Consider the following 16,751-nt stretch of genomic DNA (forward strand, 5'->3'; position numbering starts at 1 on the left):
GTCAGAGCTCACGTGACTGAAGCTTCTGCCACTAGACGCGCAGCGCTCCAGACACGCCCCCTTATCTGAGCAGCCACACGGAGCCATTCATGTATAACCCTAACCCTAACCCATGTTTATAAAGAATCAAATGATCACCTAAAACAGATATCAATGATTTACCCTTCTCTACATGGACTTCATGTAAATCATTAAACATATATAAAAGCTTCAAAACTGATTAAATTGTTCACTACATGGATCATACATTACTAAATATAATGAAAATAATGATATATAACAGATAAATAACATATTTAATCAAATCGATAATAATATTTAAATGAGATATTTCTGATTCAAGTATTGGCAATTGAATTGAATTTGACTTATTTGCTGTGTCACTGTATACAAAGAAAATTGTAAAATATTCATCATGAAACATTATTCAGATTTTATGTTACAGTGAATACAAAGTATACGATTTTACTACTAACCTTAATATTCTAGGTGTAAAAAAGGAAACATCAGAATATAAATATGGGGAACTTGATCCAAGGTAAAACAATAATATATATATATATAAATAACACTTAATTTATAAGTGTTACATGTATTGGTGTTCTACATTTCATTATTTAACAGTTTTATTTATTGTTGTTATATTATTTCTGACTATTATTTAACTAGTAACTAGTGCTTAAGGAAGTGCAATAATTCAGATACTTCTAGGCACTTATCATAGTAGCAAAATGCGTAGAAATGTGCCGACCAATCAGAATGAGCCGGACACTTCTAGGTTCTTATCATTGAGGCAAAATGCCTAGAAAGGTCCAACTCTTGTGGTTAGGGATGTACATTACCTTGGACACTTGTAGGCACGTAACATTATAGCAAAAATGCCTAGAAATGTCTCTGTAACACTGTAGTTAACTCAATCTGTATATTTTATATGTTTATAAACTACTACTAGGTTTTATATATTTATTGAATGCATTTCATTAATAAAATAAACAATCAACTAGCTTTAGAGATTGCTTATACATAAATAGCAAAGGTTGAAAATGGCTTATAAATAAATCGATTTTAATCTCAATTTTCTTTGACACATTAAATGTCAAACGACACCTCACTGCATCCTCACACTCCCTCAGGGATTTGAAGCATAAAACAACAAACACAGTGATTGTTGGCACAAGGCATACAAACATTATGTATTTTTATTGAGAACCCTCTATATATTTACACAAAACTTGGATTTATTGAAAGTGAATACATAAAGAAAAGCATGTGTAAACTTGAAAATGTAACACGTTAATTCAAAATGAATAAAGCATCTCTATAAAAACACACCGGACAGTTATGAACATCACATTGCCGAAAATGTTTATCACTAAATTAAATGTTAAATGGCAAGATCTTTATTGGATGTCAGATGTTGTAAAAAGAGACACAATTATTGATTTGCTGAATGATCAGATGATGATTACTTGGTGAGCTATGTTTCATATACATATTCACAGATTTACAATAAGAAGATCCCCATATCCCAGCTTATGATGCAAGTCGTGGCTGAATGTCAGAACTATAAAGAAGCTGTCGATGGCAGCAGGCAGGCGGCAGCAAACATCAAGCCCAGAAGAAAACCTACTGGCACCAGTGGCACAACAGCATTTCCTGAGGGCATGGAAAGAGAGGTGTCCACAGCTTATTCAAGCCGGTAGTTAAATATTGAAAGAGGCCATGAGTCAATTACTTTTTTCTTTTATCCTTAGCACACATGCCTATTCTGTACTTTATCGATTCAAAAACACTTGAAGCATGACTAAAGTCTTTGTGTAGAAATATTTAAACAAGGGATAATGTCATACAGGTGAAAAACTTTTGTATTTGGCGTCATACCTCGTGTTATCTAACAGTATTTTATAGATGTATGAAATGAACTTCAATTCTGCTCTCTTTTACAAATGCTCTATCACTATCAAATATAAACATAAGGGTTAATAGAGCTGGTTGTTTTCATAAATACAGGTAAAAATGTGCAAGTGGGTAAACCTTCTGTTCAAAATGTACATTAACCATTTCACATTCTCAGTATGGAGCTTAGGTGTGTTAAAAGCTATAATAACAATATGGAGCTTACTTACTTGAACATGACTCTGACTCTCTGTACTTGCCCATCTTCTCACTGGTTTTGACAGACTTCAGCAGTTCTTTGCCGACGTCCCCTTTAAGACACAGAAAGTGTTCAATCAGACGAAGGCAATCCAAAACATGCCTATAGATTTCCTATACTCATAATAACAGTTGCTGAGTCCAAAGGCCTTTTTATCGTTAACTCCAACTATGATATACCAGAAATCCTGCAGTTAATTTCAGAAATAAAAAATGCAGCAATAGCAAGTAGTGTTTTCATTTCCAATTGGTCGTCAAATTCTCTGCAGGTACCCTTTCCCTCATACATATCATTATCTGTAATTTCTGTAAAAAAACCCAGCCCTTGAGATAATAATTGTTTTAGCTGTTCAGTTTCTGAACGTGCACAAAGCACCACCCCCCCCCCTCACTGAAGTCTCTTGTGTTTGTCTTTCTGTTGCCTTACTGTCAGACACACACACACTTTCTCACAGAAATGGAGTCCTTCTCAGGAATTAATACAATAGTCAAGGCTCTACCTTGTGGGAGACCTCTGAGGGCATAAATGCCCGTCCTGTGTTCTACTGTGTGAGACCTGGGTACAGATACTTCTCTGTTACCACTCTGGGACGGAGCAAGGGACAGAAAATGAGACACACAGACACTCAACTCCAGCATCAGATTACTGAGCAATTTTTTGGGATTTCTAAAGATTTTTCAACGCCCATAATTGGTCATTGAGCTGATGAGCACCCAGATAGCTCTATAATCAGGAGGCCTGACTCGTCTGAAGCGTTTAGAAATGTAAATGTTGTATATAGATTCCAACAGATTCAGATTCTATCACCAAAACCTCTGTGTATACATGGGTGCAGGATTTATTGGTACTGTCTGCAGGTAGAATCCAACAAGATGCACCTTTCATAAATCATTTATTTTCTTTCTTTTTCCTTGTGCACATTTACTTTTTATCTTAACCGTCTAATATCCACTATACTAACCACTATATATACTAATAGTGTATATATAGTGTATATAGTACATCACATATTACATAAGTATATAATGTTTTTCTATGAATTGGCACTGTCGTGTCCGTCCAACCTAATTATTTTATGTGCTGCAAGGGCCATGTTTTGTGGAGAGATAATACGATAGTTCCCTTTGTTGCATATTAGACCCACAGTGGTGTTGATATTGTCTTACCAGATACACTGAAGCTGACCTGCTGGCACCTTCCATCTGCTGCAGGGAGGAGAGATCTTGGCAGGATGGTGACTCTGGCCATTTTCAACTGCAGGACATCTGCAACTCTCATACGGAAGTCATATCTAAGCGAAGATACATACAGTTTAAAACTTTGTATTCAGACAAAATAGACTTATGTGCATAATTCATTTCCAGTACAATTAGAAGCATTGGATGTTTATTTACTATTACCTAATGATAACTTCCCTCTTGCTGCGTTAATGTCAAAATGTCCCCCTTTGTGGGACAGATAAAAGAATTATCTAATCTTATTTTATCTTATCCTTTTATTATGACTCCGGATGGAGAGCTATCGAAGAAATCACTGAGTTATTATCACTAAGGGAGAGGCCCTTTCTGTCAGGGAACATTGTAGGCTTATTGGATGTTTCACTCATGTGGCTAAAAGTTGTGCTATGCTAATGGTTTAGATATTTTTTGAATGGTGAGGGAAATATTCCTTAATAAATTAGATCGAAAACAAGGATGGGACCATGACATTATTTCCTTTTTTATGTTTGTCCATTATTCATATTATATCTTTTTTAATTCTTTTGTTTTATGGACTCACAGTGGTGGAATTTTACTTAGTGAATATAATTTTAATTAGTATCCTGATTACACTTTTCCTACTTCCTCAATTTGTTATATCAGTGACAGTCATAGTTTGATGTTATTTAAAATTTAGGATTTATAAAAATATAAACTGTAAGGTGAGAAAAACTCTACACTCATAATGGAAAATGGGCTATACCTAAAAAATGCTGTCCCAAGAGATAATATAAATTATTTGGGGTCACTGGAGTATAGGTATAGAACCAATGTATGAAGCTAAAAAGTATTTAAAGGAAAACAGAGGACAAATGTAATCATAAATATAGACATCTTATGTTAAAGCCATCAAGCCTGAGTTCAAACAATATAAAGCAAGTTTTGTTCAGACAATTTAGTTGAAATCAAATTCTGGTGAGTTGATCGTTATTCCACTCACCTGCTGAAGACAGTCACTTTGGGAAAGATCTGCTCTGCTGCAGGGGATTCTGGGAGGATATCCGTGCATGCGATGGTGCTGTCTCCACTCTTCAGCACCAGAGATCTGTGGACCACTAAAAACAACAAAAACTCTACTAAAGCAGGAGCTTCTACAGCACATTTGTCATCGTGTCACGAGAAACAGCTCTCTTAGTGTGGTACCTGTGTTGTCTCCATGGAGCTGGATGATACTGTCTGTGAAGAGCTGACTCTCAGTCAGCCGGACTGGGCCGTGCCTTGCGGATATCTCCCCTACCACACAGCTCAGAGGGTTTTCTAATGAACATCTGGAGTCCTGAAGAGCACAAAAGAGAAGTGATTGTGGTTATGCATATTTCCTAATAATCAAAAGGTTTCTGTGAGAAATGCATCTCTCTTCCTGAAATGCTTGAAATGTTATCCTATTGTATGTATTAAACTTTAATACATATGCCAACTAAGTACTTGTAAATCCTTTAATTATTAAAAGATTTTCAAGAATTTGTACAAATTCTTACTTTGGAATAAGGTGTTTCATTTCTAAACCACATAATAATTTATAAAACTCTTTGTAGAAGTGCAAGTACATTTATAAATAACATTACCATGAGAGTCTTGTGCACTGCAAGAAAAAACATTTCTGTTAAGAAACTTCTGTCAAGTTCTCCGGGTGATGAAAGCACTTAATATTATAAACTGTAAATTGCTTTAATGGTGAATTAGGTAATAAGGCCTTCACATACAGTTAGTCATGTTCCAAGAGCTGCTATTTAAGTTTAGCACTTTTATCGTAGATTTTTTTTTGTTTAAGATCACTGGAAGAAATATATTGGTACACAAAAACTAAATAGTTTCGTAAATATTCCCCCAGATGTATAGAACAACAATAATCATCTCTGATTAAGATTTATTGAGCAGCTTCGGTAGGAAAATGTCTGTATCAGTCACTTCTAGAGTCCGATAATGAAAGAGGAGCAGATCTAGAAGTGTGTGGACTCACCATTGATGTCATGTTGAAGGGATTGTAAGTGTCCCCCACATCTCTGCACTGGCTCCCTGAACGGTGACTTGTGATAAACAGGGAGGCCACAGTCGTCTGCAGGAAGGGTTAAAGTGTTAGGGTTTGTTACTTGGCACTGGACCTCAAACACTCATTTTGAATCCACTCTAAATCCTGTTCTCGTTGTCCAAAACAAGGGAATCAAATTTCAGGAAACATCAATCAACCTGCAACATATTATTTGTCCACCCACATGCATGATCTCTTGTCCTCAGATTTCAGGGCACTAGTTACACACTTTGTCCTAAAGTACGCAAACTCAACACCTTTCTTTTGTCACTCCCTGGCACTATAGATGTGGATTTTTTTGTGTTGTGAGAGTTTCTCTTCTCCTGAGACAGCATGGCGTCTACATGGCAGCAGTTCTGGGTGCCAAATGAATGTCACATGATCTCTCTACCTGATCACTTTCCATGTAATTCCTTTCCAAGCTTTTATTTTTCAAATGGGTTTAGGCTGCTAGTTCTACATGCTAATGTAGTTTTATAGTGAATTTTGACTTTTGACATTAGTCTGTATGTCTTTATGACTCTGTACCCACATCTCGTCTTGATGATTGAAGGGTCACATCCAGAGTGATATCACTGCTACTCCCATCAGGAAACATCTGCTGGCGCTGAAAGTGACAAACATATATATTAGCAGGCGAATAGAAGGATTCAAATGAAAGTTGATCGCAATATCCTCATAGAAAAGAACTCAGAAATGGATCAATGTTTCCACTGAAATATGTGTGTTGCGTACTTCCAGCATTACTACACTCCCCCTGTGACTTTCTGCTTTATCTGATTGAGCAAAATCACGATTATATATTTTTTCCCCAAATAAAATGGCTCTTTTTTTAGATATCATGAGCTCTCCACTACATCTATATCCATAGATGTAGTGGAGAGCTCAGTATGGGGCATCTGGAGGGCAGCTGACGAAGACAGCTGTTCCCCGGTGAGCCTCCTAGTTCAGGCAGCCTGGAGGGTTCACTAGCCGTAGCAGACATACGCTCTGCCAAATTAATGATCTCTCCCATGCTAAACGTAGCTCTCTGATGCAAGCTGCCATGGCCATAAATATTCACTGCCTGTCCAGTACAAAGAAAATACTCTGTCATGTTTTTGTGGCAGCTTGACCCCCAGTTAGTTAGTAGGAAAGAAAACCTTGTAAGTTGAGGTGATGAATACACAACCTTTCAAATTTCATTGCATAATGTCAGAAGTGAATTGTCACCATTTACGCACAAATAAAAAAGCTTCAGTGGCCAATTTCAGTTATAAAATGGACATTTTTGTCAAACCAGAAATCAGTGAAGCACAACTAAATCAACTGGGAATGGGGAAACCTTGGGGCCTTTTGAAAGACATTCCATCCATGAAGGAATCTACCTAACTGACAATGGAAGAGAGAAAGTGGCAGATGACAGACAGAGGGCACAGCTAATGGTGTGCGAAAGCCGCGTCAGAGGACGAAGAAAAGTTCGAGGTCAAGTGTGGAAAAGGGGACATTTGGCACGAAACTGCCCTGAGAACAGGCTGACTGACCAGTGGAGGAGCTGAGGAAAAGGAAAGACTCATCTAGGTTTGACGCAGGAACGGACGTGAGAGATCACCCATAGATCAGGCATGTGAGACCCCTGACACACACACACACACACACACACACACACACACAAACACACAAAGCTCTGACCCAACAAAGGGTTTCATAAGGTTGTGAGCATCTTGAATATGCTTATCAGTGAAGAAATCAAAAACCCACTGCCCTTAAATCTATAAACAACAATCCCATAAAGGAAGCTAGGACACACAGCACAGATATACATCTCACGTTGCAGACTTTGACTTTAAAAACAGGTTTGACAGGTTGCACAGGGCTGATAGTATAATATATAATTATTAAATATGCATTCCATACTTTTGATTTGCCCGCTAATGGCCTGGATTTAAAATTGCCACGATTTTTGCCTCCACATGATGAAATTTCCAGATCTTTAATTATGTACTTATTCCACACATTTGTCAGATGTGTCTAAACAGACAGACACACAAAAGGACACAATCTCTTGTCTGAAGTGCCAGCTATAGGCTTGCGTACCTCAGTCCGCTGTGAAGGCCATCATCATTTACCCCTGAACCGGCACGCAGAAATGCACTTCCTGTGTGAACAGCCAGGTGTATGCTCAAACGAGAATTGCACTACAACCTCCTTTTGGTTCATGTATAAAAGTAGATGTCAAGACACTACCGTATGAAGATGCGCATCTTTCGGTCTTTTTGATAACAATCAAAAACCCGTTGAAAAAAATTAGTGGATTCAGAAGTTGAAACGCTGGAGTGGTTTTACTTTGATACGGGTTTGGGAACTGATGTAAATCAATTGTGTCATAGAGAGATAAACGTTGTGGTTCACAGCAGAATAAACAGAGCAAAGGATCTGTATAGTAAAGTGTGTTTATATTTCTTTTGTAAATGTAAACATAAATGTACCCATTGCAATTAGTGGAAAATACTTCTTACCAGTCGGACTGTCCCTGTTACTGCACCGTTAAATACAGCCTTGGCAGTAGTCCATTGTCCTTCTGTGTCTCTTTCAGCTGAGATGTCAGCACACCTCATTCTGCAGAGGGAGAATAGATTCATGCACACGAACAGGGAAAGACAAAAAAAAACACTAAAAGGTAAGCAAAACACATTCAAATCCTGCAGGGTTAACCATGAGGATTTTCTTTAAGTCACAATATTTTGTTGAATCATTAATGAATGGGAAGACTATCTAACATGAGGGTGATGTGACTCATTGTCTGTGATAACTTACACCTGAAAGGCCCTCAGCAGACTGGCCAAGTCTGCTACTGTGCCAGTGGGTCCCTCAGGATGGTGAATGTTGGCTAGAATTATGCAATTTTTTGTATGTTGTTCTCATCTTATTTAAGGCACATTGAATTAACAAAATCGAAATGTATGTTCTAGGGAAGGTCTAGTCAGTGGCTACAGCATGTTAGTCGCATTTCTTACCCTTTAATCTTACAATATGACTTCTGGTCATCCTGTATGTCTTTCCCCATCTATTTTACCACCTTCTTCTCATTTTGACTGACTTTGTTTCTTTCTTTCCAGCACAAACAAGTTCTCACCTTGATCCATTGGCATAGTGAACCACCAGTGACCTTCCAACTATGCTGTAGGGTCCACTTAATTGCACATCAGGGTCCTCATATAGAGCCTCAGACTGGCTGAGACCATTCAGCATCCCAAACTTCCCACTGATGTCCCCAACTTCATATTGGTCAATAGTTCCAGTTCCTGGTGTGGGAGAGTTTGATACATTCCAAGCTAATGGGTTGAAGTGGCCCATGATGTTTGCATTGGAGCAGGGCTGTGAACTGCCAGGTTTGATGGGCAGTATATGAACATGGTAGCCCCCAGCTAAGGAGTTCAGGCTCATCAGGGATACATTGATAGTCGTGGGGCCCTGTGGGACAGCTTGAGAGAACTGAACCTGGCCGCTGGACATCCCCGGGCCAAACCAGCCATCCAAACTAGCTTTGTGTACCCGCACCATTGTAACGTTAGTGCAAGCAATCCTTGGCCCTCCTCTCTCTGCTTGATGGATGACTACAGAACGACCAATCATGCCTGATCTAGACAACCAGGAGGTGACATCAGTGAAGAAGTTTTTTGCTTCCACTCCACCCACTCTGGTGCTGAGGTTGATGGGGCTGTGTTTGTTAGAAAAGTCTGCCACCTCACAGGAGAAAGGATTGGATGGGGAGCAGTGGAATCTATAACTGCCGTCTCCTGTGTTGATGTTAAAGGGGTTCCAGTGTCCTTCTGTTGTGCTGCAATGCCTTTCGTCATCATCCCTCTCTGAGCTAATTGGGTAGGTGTGAACATGCCAATTATGGTTCCTGGTTGGTGTCAGTGTTTGATTTCCATACGACACATCCACAAAGATGGATACGTCAGACAGGGGGTTGTTCTTCAGTTGGGTGAACAAGATCTCACCAATCACAGGGCCCTGAAATCTGGCTCTGGCAATTGTCACAGCGCCAGGATAGCTGACGCTGGCGCAAACATACCTGGCACCATCTGTTTGGTGAATTACAACAGAGCGACCTACAATACTGTTCTGTCCAAACAGAGGGAGGTTGAAGTCTGTGAAAACCACATTTGTCTCATTTTTACCTGCAAGGGACATGTGCTTGGCGCTTAGGTCACCAATCTCATACTTATCATGTGTGGACCCAGGAACTTTGGGGTATGTTGGGTCATTAGTCTTGACTTTAAATGGGTTCCAGTGGCCACCCACATTATAATTCGAACACAGCCTCGGTGAGGGGACAGGAAAAAGGTGGACATGGTAAGGGCCAACTCTGCTCTGTAAGTTAGTCAGGTTCACCCTCAGCTCTGTCGCATCAAAACAGGAAGACTGGCGGAAGCTGAAGTATCCTTTGATTCCTCTCATATTTACAACAGCAGTCACCTGTTTCTCTGGCACATCATAAATAGGAGCACACTCGTAACTTGATCCCATTCGGAGGAGAAGAAAGCCAGGTCTGTTTTTGAGGCTGGTCTCATTCAGACGGGACTTCTCTGATTGCAAAGGCGTCCCGACCTTTACTACACCCAAATTGGTCAAAGTCGAGGCCTCTAAGCTTCCTAGTAGAACATTGCAGGTTGCAGCGGTGCTTGTAGATCCAAAGAGAGTTATGGTGGTTTTTGAGGCATTGACCTGTCCGATTGTAACAAGGTCTGCAAGAAGCCTTGGGTTGGTCTCTCCTTTGTTGAGGCGGATGTACACATTACCAGCAATAGGTCCAGAGAACCTTGCCTGACGAGTCAAGAATGTTTGCCCTTGACTTACAACTGTGCATACTTTAGTGCCGTTACATGTCTGCAATGTCAAGGAGTGGTCATCCAGATTTGGACTTTGTTCAAAGAGTTGTGACACATTAATGGTGGAGCTTGAGGCAGGATCAGCGGTGAAGGTAAAAATGCTGGAGCCGATATTTGCCTCAGAGCAAGGCTGAGCAAAATGTCCGTACATGACAGGGAACTCACTGAGGGAAAAGTTAATTGTACCACAGGATCCAGCTCCAGACACAGTGACAGTGGCTGTCTGGGAGGTGGAGTTAAACTGAACCAGTCCTGTGACTCCTCGCATGTTCAGAGGGGCCCGAAACTGAACACAGGAGATGGAATCTGAAAAGGACAACAAGGAGTAGGTGATGATAATCATATGTTCTTACACTGCTTAATGCACATTCCACCTCAACAAACACAGCTGATACTTAATATGTTCACATTACAAAATAGTTAAATAACTAGAGCAGTTGTTTCTGTTAAGGAAAGGTTCTCGTATTGAGTGAAAAAGACATTCACAAGTCCCCTGTAGACGTGATTCAAATATATTTCAAATAACAAAATGACAAACTTACAAATATAATTTGTGTCCAACAGAGATTTTACACCAAAACTAATGAATTGACTATGGTTAAAAATATGTTAATAGATCAACTCTTTCTCCCCCATATTTTTCCTGTCAAAAGTTTGATATTGGACACAACTCATTAAACTGAAAAGTCCATTCTTAGTGTGTTTGTACTGGATGATTAAAGTTTTCCAGATTATGAATTTTGGACCCTCCTTCAGTACATACATTTTAACATCAAAATATAAGCAAAACAAATTTTTGAGTCAAGAATACTTCAGAGGTTGGAGATATTTACATGGACTCTCAGTCTCCACTTTAACTCTTTGTTACAGTGCATAAATGTCACACTGCATCAAGGGTGGATGTTAATCATATCAATCAGCGTGATCATAATTTCTTCGGAAGTGTTTTTCCTCTGAGAGAAAAGCAAACTCCAACGCCCTAACACACACAAACAAACATACAAATGCTTGCGTACACACAGACTCTCACAAACCCACACACACAAGTACAGATTATATGTTTAAGGAAGTATCTTTAATTCCCTTTTAACTAGTGCTCCATAAATGAAATTAATGCAAACAACTATGTTTTTAATTCAGGTTGTGACTTGTCATGCAGACACTGAGTAAGCCCTTCTTTGGAACAGAAAATCCTGCGACTGATTGGTTGGTTATTACCCTGTTATTCAAATGTGACAGATTCTGAAAGCATGATTGGCATGGCAGTTTTATCCATGTAGTTCTGAAATGGTGTACAACCATATTGGCTGGTTATTAACCTTTAATTAAAATGTGACAGATTCTGAAAGCATGATTATCATGGCAGTTCTGTCCATGCAGTTCTGGGCATGGGTGTGGTTTCTCCTCTGCTGTCCGTCCTGCCTGAAATATTTTGCCGATCCGATCATCATTTATCTTGCCAATCTGTTCAATAGCAAACCCGCTTAACTTATTAACCTGGGTTTCGTTCTCAGCTAATTGCTAGCTGATCCCTCAGGGAGAGCACTAACATGACGCTGTGTCTTGAGACTACCACCTGGACAACCAGACACTCTGCCTAGCCCTCAGAAGCCAGGGAGATATATGCTTGGTCAACACGAGTAATCCTTCAGAGAGGTAAACAAAGTCACTTCCCTGTCTCATAAATCGACTATGATGTGGTATTACATTACATTACATTATTACATTACTTTTCATTTAGCCGACGCTTTTATCCAAAGCGACTTACAATAAGTGCATTCAAACCCGAAGGTACATACCTAGGACGACAAGAATAAAGAAAGTACAATTTCTACAAAATAAAGCAAAACTACAAAGTGCTATAAGTAAGTGCCATTTAAGTGCTACTAAAGTGTTAGTTTCAAAAGTTGTTAGTTTTTTTTTTTTTTATTCAAGGTAAAGTCGGAAGAGGTATGTTTTTAGTTTTCGACAGAAGATTTGTAGACTTTCAGATGTCAGGATGTCAATGGGGAGCTCATTCCACCATTTAGGAGCCAGGACGGCAAACAGTCGTGTTTTTGATGAGTGTTTAGCTCGCAGTGAAGGAGCAACGAGCCGATTAGCCGAAGCAGAGCGGAGTGAACGGGGTGGGGTGTAACGTTTGACCATGTCCTGGATGTAGACTGGACCTGATCCATTCACAGCATGGTACACAAGTACTAGTGTTTTGAACTGGATGCGTGCAGCCACTGGTAACCAGTGAAGGGAGCGGAGGAGAGGAGGAGAGGAGTAGTGTGAGTGAATTTCGGTTGGTTAAAAACCAGTCGAGCTGCTGCATTCTGGATGAGCTGCAAAGGTCGGATGGCAGTAGCAGGTAGATCACAAGCCAAGTCACTAGACAAGTTATTTTCACTCTTGATTACACTTAACGTTAGGTTCCAGGAGAGACTGCAGCAGTGAAAGATAAGATCTTTCGGTATCTCGAAATCTCCCCAGCTCTGCCAGACCCTCACCGGTACTGCCCTTTCCTCAGCTTCTCCATCTCCAGCTGCTGCTCCAATGGAGCTCATGCAGCTGAACAGACCCGCAGACTCGAGGAGGGCCTGTGTTTCCACTGTGGTGGTTCTGGTCATGTACTGTTAAACTGAACACTTCGTTTACACTCCCAGCTTCACCAGTCTCAGTTGGCCTTCTGTTTCAGACATCCGTACACTTGTTCAGTTTCCAGGCTGAATAATTGCAAATGTCCAGTCTCTGGTGCTCATGAAAGCTTTTTAGATCTCAAGCTAGTCAGGCAGTCTGCCTTTAAGACCCCCCCGCTTTCCACCCCCACAAAGGCAAGCTTAAATGTCTCACAACCATCAACCCGAACTGAGCCTCTCCATGTTTTATAAACTCAGTATCATCATGAAAAAAAAAAAATTCCACATCATGCTGTCCTGAATCTTCCTTGGCTTCAGACCCACAACCCAGTTGAAAATTAACAGACCGGTAAGGCAGGAGCTCCTTCTGTTCTACACTCAGCAAATCCTCGTTCTCCATTCAGCACACGGCAGCACCAGAACCTTACAGTGCTACTACGAGATAGTATTTGATAGTTTTGGCTCAATACATTTTTGTACGTTGTCTATGCCTTTTTTCTGTCTGCTGACCTCCAGTGTTTTCGCCTGCCTGTATGCCCTGCCTTAATAAACCTGTTGTCTGTCAACCTCCTGTTATATAAATGTTTTTCCTGCCAATTTTTCCATCATCAAACATGCTGTACCTGTTTTAACTTATTACACATTACAGCGTTTTCTTAGTCGTGCGTTTGGGTCCAGTCCCTGTACAGACCATAATAGATAGTTGTCATTCTTGCACACAACCTTAATCCATCTTGATTCCCAACAAGGTAAAGATGGTAAGATTTACTTACATTTAATCCAGGGAATTACAGATGCAGAAGAAATGGTGTACTACCGGATTGGCTTGATATTGCCCATAACCAGGCCATGCTAATTCATTCTTTCAGATAGTTGTAAGCCTTCTCACAACAGAGTTAGATTCTCAGAGGGAGATGTAAACCATTAAGGTTTCAACCCTAACACTGATCTGCTGGTGTTAGCTCTGTCAAATCTGTCTCAGAACTAGTTAAACATTGCAAAAAAAACTATCAGCCATTGTCCAAGTGCTATTGAGTAAGTTAGAGTCCACTGGTTTTCCCCTTCAGACATAAAACAAGAGAGAGTAGCTGGTGGCACTAACAAACACAACACTGGACGGAGCAATAATTGTGGAAATAACTGCTGGGAGAAGAAAACCTACACACTCTCTGTCCTCTGTGGCACATGGTTAAATATGGGTACATGCATAAATAATGACACGTGAATCATCCTTGCTGTCAACGTGGCACCATCAGCAAAGTAAAAGTTTGCAAAATACTCACGTAGTAAAGGAAACACCAGGGCAGTTGTCAGAAGGCACATGTTGCAGATGTGTGTGTGTGTGTGTGGGGGGGAAGAATCAAAACCTCACTGCAGGCATGTAAATCCGGACTGATGGCGAAGGTGAGGGAAAAAACACAGCTGAGATGCAGAAGCCTGTTTGCTCTCAGTGAAGAAGTTCAATGACGGCAAAAGGACGGTGTGTGTGTGAGGTTGTTTCTGTGTCCTTGGTTTTCAAATGTGTGCAGCCTCCCCTGTGCCTCTGTTTGTCAGCTGCACTCTGTCTGTGTCTGGCTGTGATTGGTTAAAAGGGCCAGTCTGAGTCATGTGCCAGAGCAGGAGGGAGGCAGGAGGAATATTTGGGTGCCCCAGATGAGTGGCGGTGGTCTGCCGGCCTCCGGTGTGGTTTTAGTGTTAATGTATTCTGCTGGGCTCAGTCACAGCACTATGCAGAGGAAGCATTTGGTGGTCGTGCTCAGAGAACACATGTAGCATATTCAATAGAAATTGACAAGTTTTAATTCATATTTTTGGGCGATCAAGATAAAAGTAAACTTCCTTAGTTGTTGGCATTACTTTATGCTTTATGCTTAGTAAGATAGTATTTGAATTATCTAATCGTATTCATACAATAAAGACGAAAGTGAGATGGACTCCATGCAGCTCAATATTGCTAAAATGCATTGGTAATATTTTTTATTCAATGCTTTATATGATTCAATTTCAATGTCTTTTAATCCTATTTACTATCCTATTTTTGGTGTGCACTTAATACAGATTACAGAACAATAAACAGAGGAAATCTAGACATAAAATCACAATCAAATGTTCATTGAAAACATGAAAATATTATAAATAGATAAACCTATTCAAAACTGCAATGGCACTCAGCAAAACGCATATCTCCACCCGGGATGAACAGTCCCTTAAATTCCATCTATTCACCCAATTGCTCACCCAATAAAGATCTTTACATTATTTATAGAGAATTTCCATTAAATGTTATTAAATATTTAAAAAGCGCCCCTACCTTCGATACTTAAGAAATTGTGAAATAACATTCCTGGATGCTGCAAAAAATTAACTGATTCCTCATTTGCCTATACCCCACCCCTCCACCAAGTTTCTCGACACACAAAGATCTTGATGCAACTTGTTGCCGCTTGATCGAATTTAAGGGGACTTTGCTCTGAGGTATGCCCTCTGCTGAATGCCGTCCTAGTTTTAGCATAGTCCTGCTAACAGAAAAACAACCTAACAGACAAACAGCAAAGAAAACATAACCTCCTTGGTGGGGGTCATAGAAAAACAGCAGTCAATCATTGTGTGTACATATGGGTGTCCTTGGTGCTATCAAGAAGAAATAAGGTGACCAGAATGAACCTTGTAGCCTCACAGCTGCATGTTTCAGCTGCATGTTGTGGCTCTTAGAAAATCATTGTGCTTCCGAGATCCATTTACTTTCTCCCTTTTCGACCCTGTTTAAACCTCTTTCTATTCTTAGAGTATCCCTCAACAGCCCTTGTGACAGAGGTGAGGAAAATGGAGGAGTAAAAATAGTAACTTATCCAAGAATAGCCGCCCAATGGCCCATCACTGTGAGCTATTTGTTGCAGGCCACGCAGCTATTTACACATATTGGAGGACCAGCGAAGTGGGTGGAGTGCTTCACTTGGCTCCTTTAGATCTGATTGCGGCAGGAGCTGGAATCATGACGTAGCTGTGTCTCTGTCCGTGCAAGTGCACACAAGTTTGCCATTTGCACACATATAAATGCAGACAACTGGTGGTGACTGCTTAACACTGGGACCAGTAGAAACAGAGCAGAGACATTATATAGTAGGCTGTTTTCTCACTGAGGGGGACTGCTCATTACGCAGGGTTAGCTTGAGTGTCTTAGAATTCAAAGATTTTATATAATAACTTTTAAATAACCAGTATATTTTATAAAAAATAAACACATACTGGAAGAACTAACGGAAATACTTTGAAAATCTGACGTATCGCCTTGATTGACACCAGTCACTGTATTGCCATGTATCTTGAATTAAGGGTTAACAGGTTAACATTCCCAGTCCTTGCGTTACAAGCGTATTTGGGCCAGATACTGAACCTGAAATGCATTACGTTGTGGACCATCCTCAGGTCATCTCAAACAGCCCCCCCTTCTGTCACCAGAATCAAAACTAAACACGGAGAAGCCCCGGTCAATTTCTATGCACCACATTTGTTTGAATAAACCTCCGTAGAACTACAAGTCCACCAGAAATGATAGTTCATTCAAATAAACTCTGAAGAGTTTCCTGTTTGCCATTGCCTTTTATTAGATAAGGAAACAACTAATTCTATTCTGAGTTTAAACAATGACTGTTCACTTGGGTCGTTTGAATCGCTCCTGTTGTCTGCAGTCTGCCTTATCAGCACCAGAGGGAGCTCCTGCTCTATCATTTCCAGGCCTTTCCACCACATTATTGTGTTATTGAGTTACTTCCTGGGGTGCCCTCTGACCACATGTTATCCATACAACCT

At 40.2% G+C, this 16,751-nt stretch overlaps 1 protein-coding gene across 2 annotated transcripts; it reads right to left on the bottom strand.

Moving 5' to 3' along the window:
- Positions 1-1,151: 1,151 nt before the first annotated feature.
- On the bottom strand, positions 1,152-14,446 carry cusr (Copper-only SOD repeat protein). 2 transcript variants are annotated; one of them, XM_062388817.1, is made up of 10 exons: positions 14,225-14,446; positions 8,559-10,626; positions 7,942-8,041; positions 5,976-6,050; positions 5,375-5,470; positions 4,558-4,690; positions 4,355-4,469; positions 3,322-3,420; positions 2,127-2,207; positions 1,152-1,656 (listed from the first exon to the last, which is right to left on the bottom strand). In XM_062388817.1, exons 1-9 carry the CDS (start codon positions 14,262-14,264, stop codon positions 2,165-2,167), a joined length of 2,769 nt encoding a protein of 922 aa, XP_062244801.1. In that variant the 5' UTR covers positions 14,265-14,446; the 3' UTR covers positions 1,152-1,656; positions 2,127-2,164. The 2 variants fall into 2 exon arrangements, with proteins under 2 accessions (XP_062244801.1, XP_062244800.1); XM_062388816.1 differs by having other exon boundaries at positions 1,154-1,656; positions 3,322-3,446.
- Between the last annotated feature and the right edge of the window lie 2,305 nt (positions 14,447-16,751).

The sequence above is a fragment of the Platichthys flesus genome, chromosome 5 (assembly GCF_949316205.1).
Source record: "Platichthys flesus chromosome 5, fPlaFle2.1, whole genome shotgun sequence".
In the NCBI taxonomy this organism is placed as follows: domain Eukaryota; kingdom Metazoa; phylum Chordata; class Actinopteri; order Pleuronectiformes; family Pleuronectidae; genus Platichthys; species Platichthys flesus.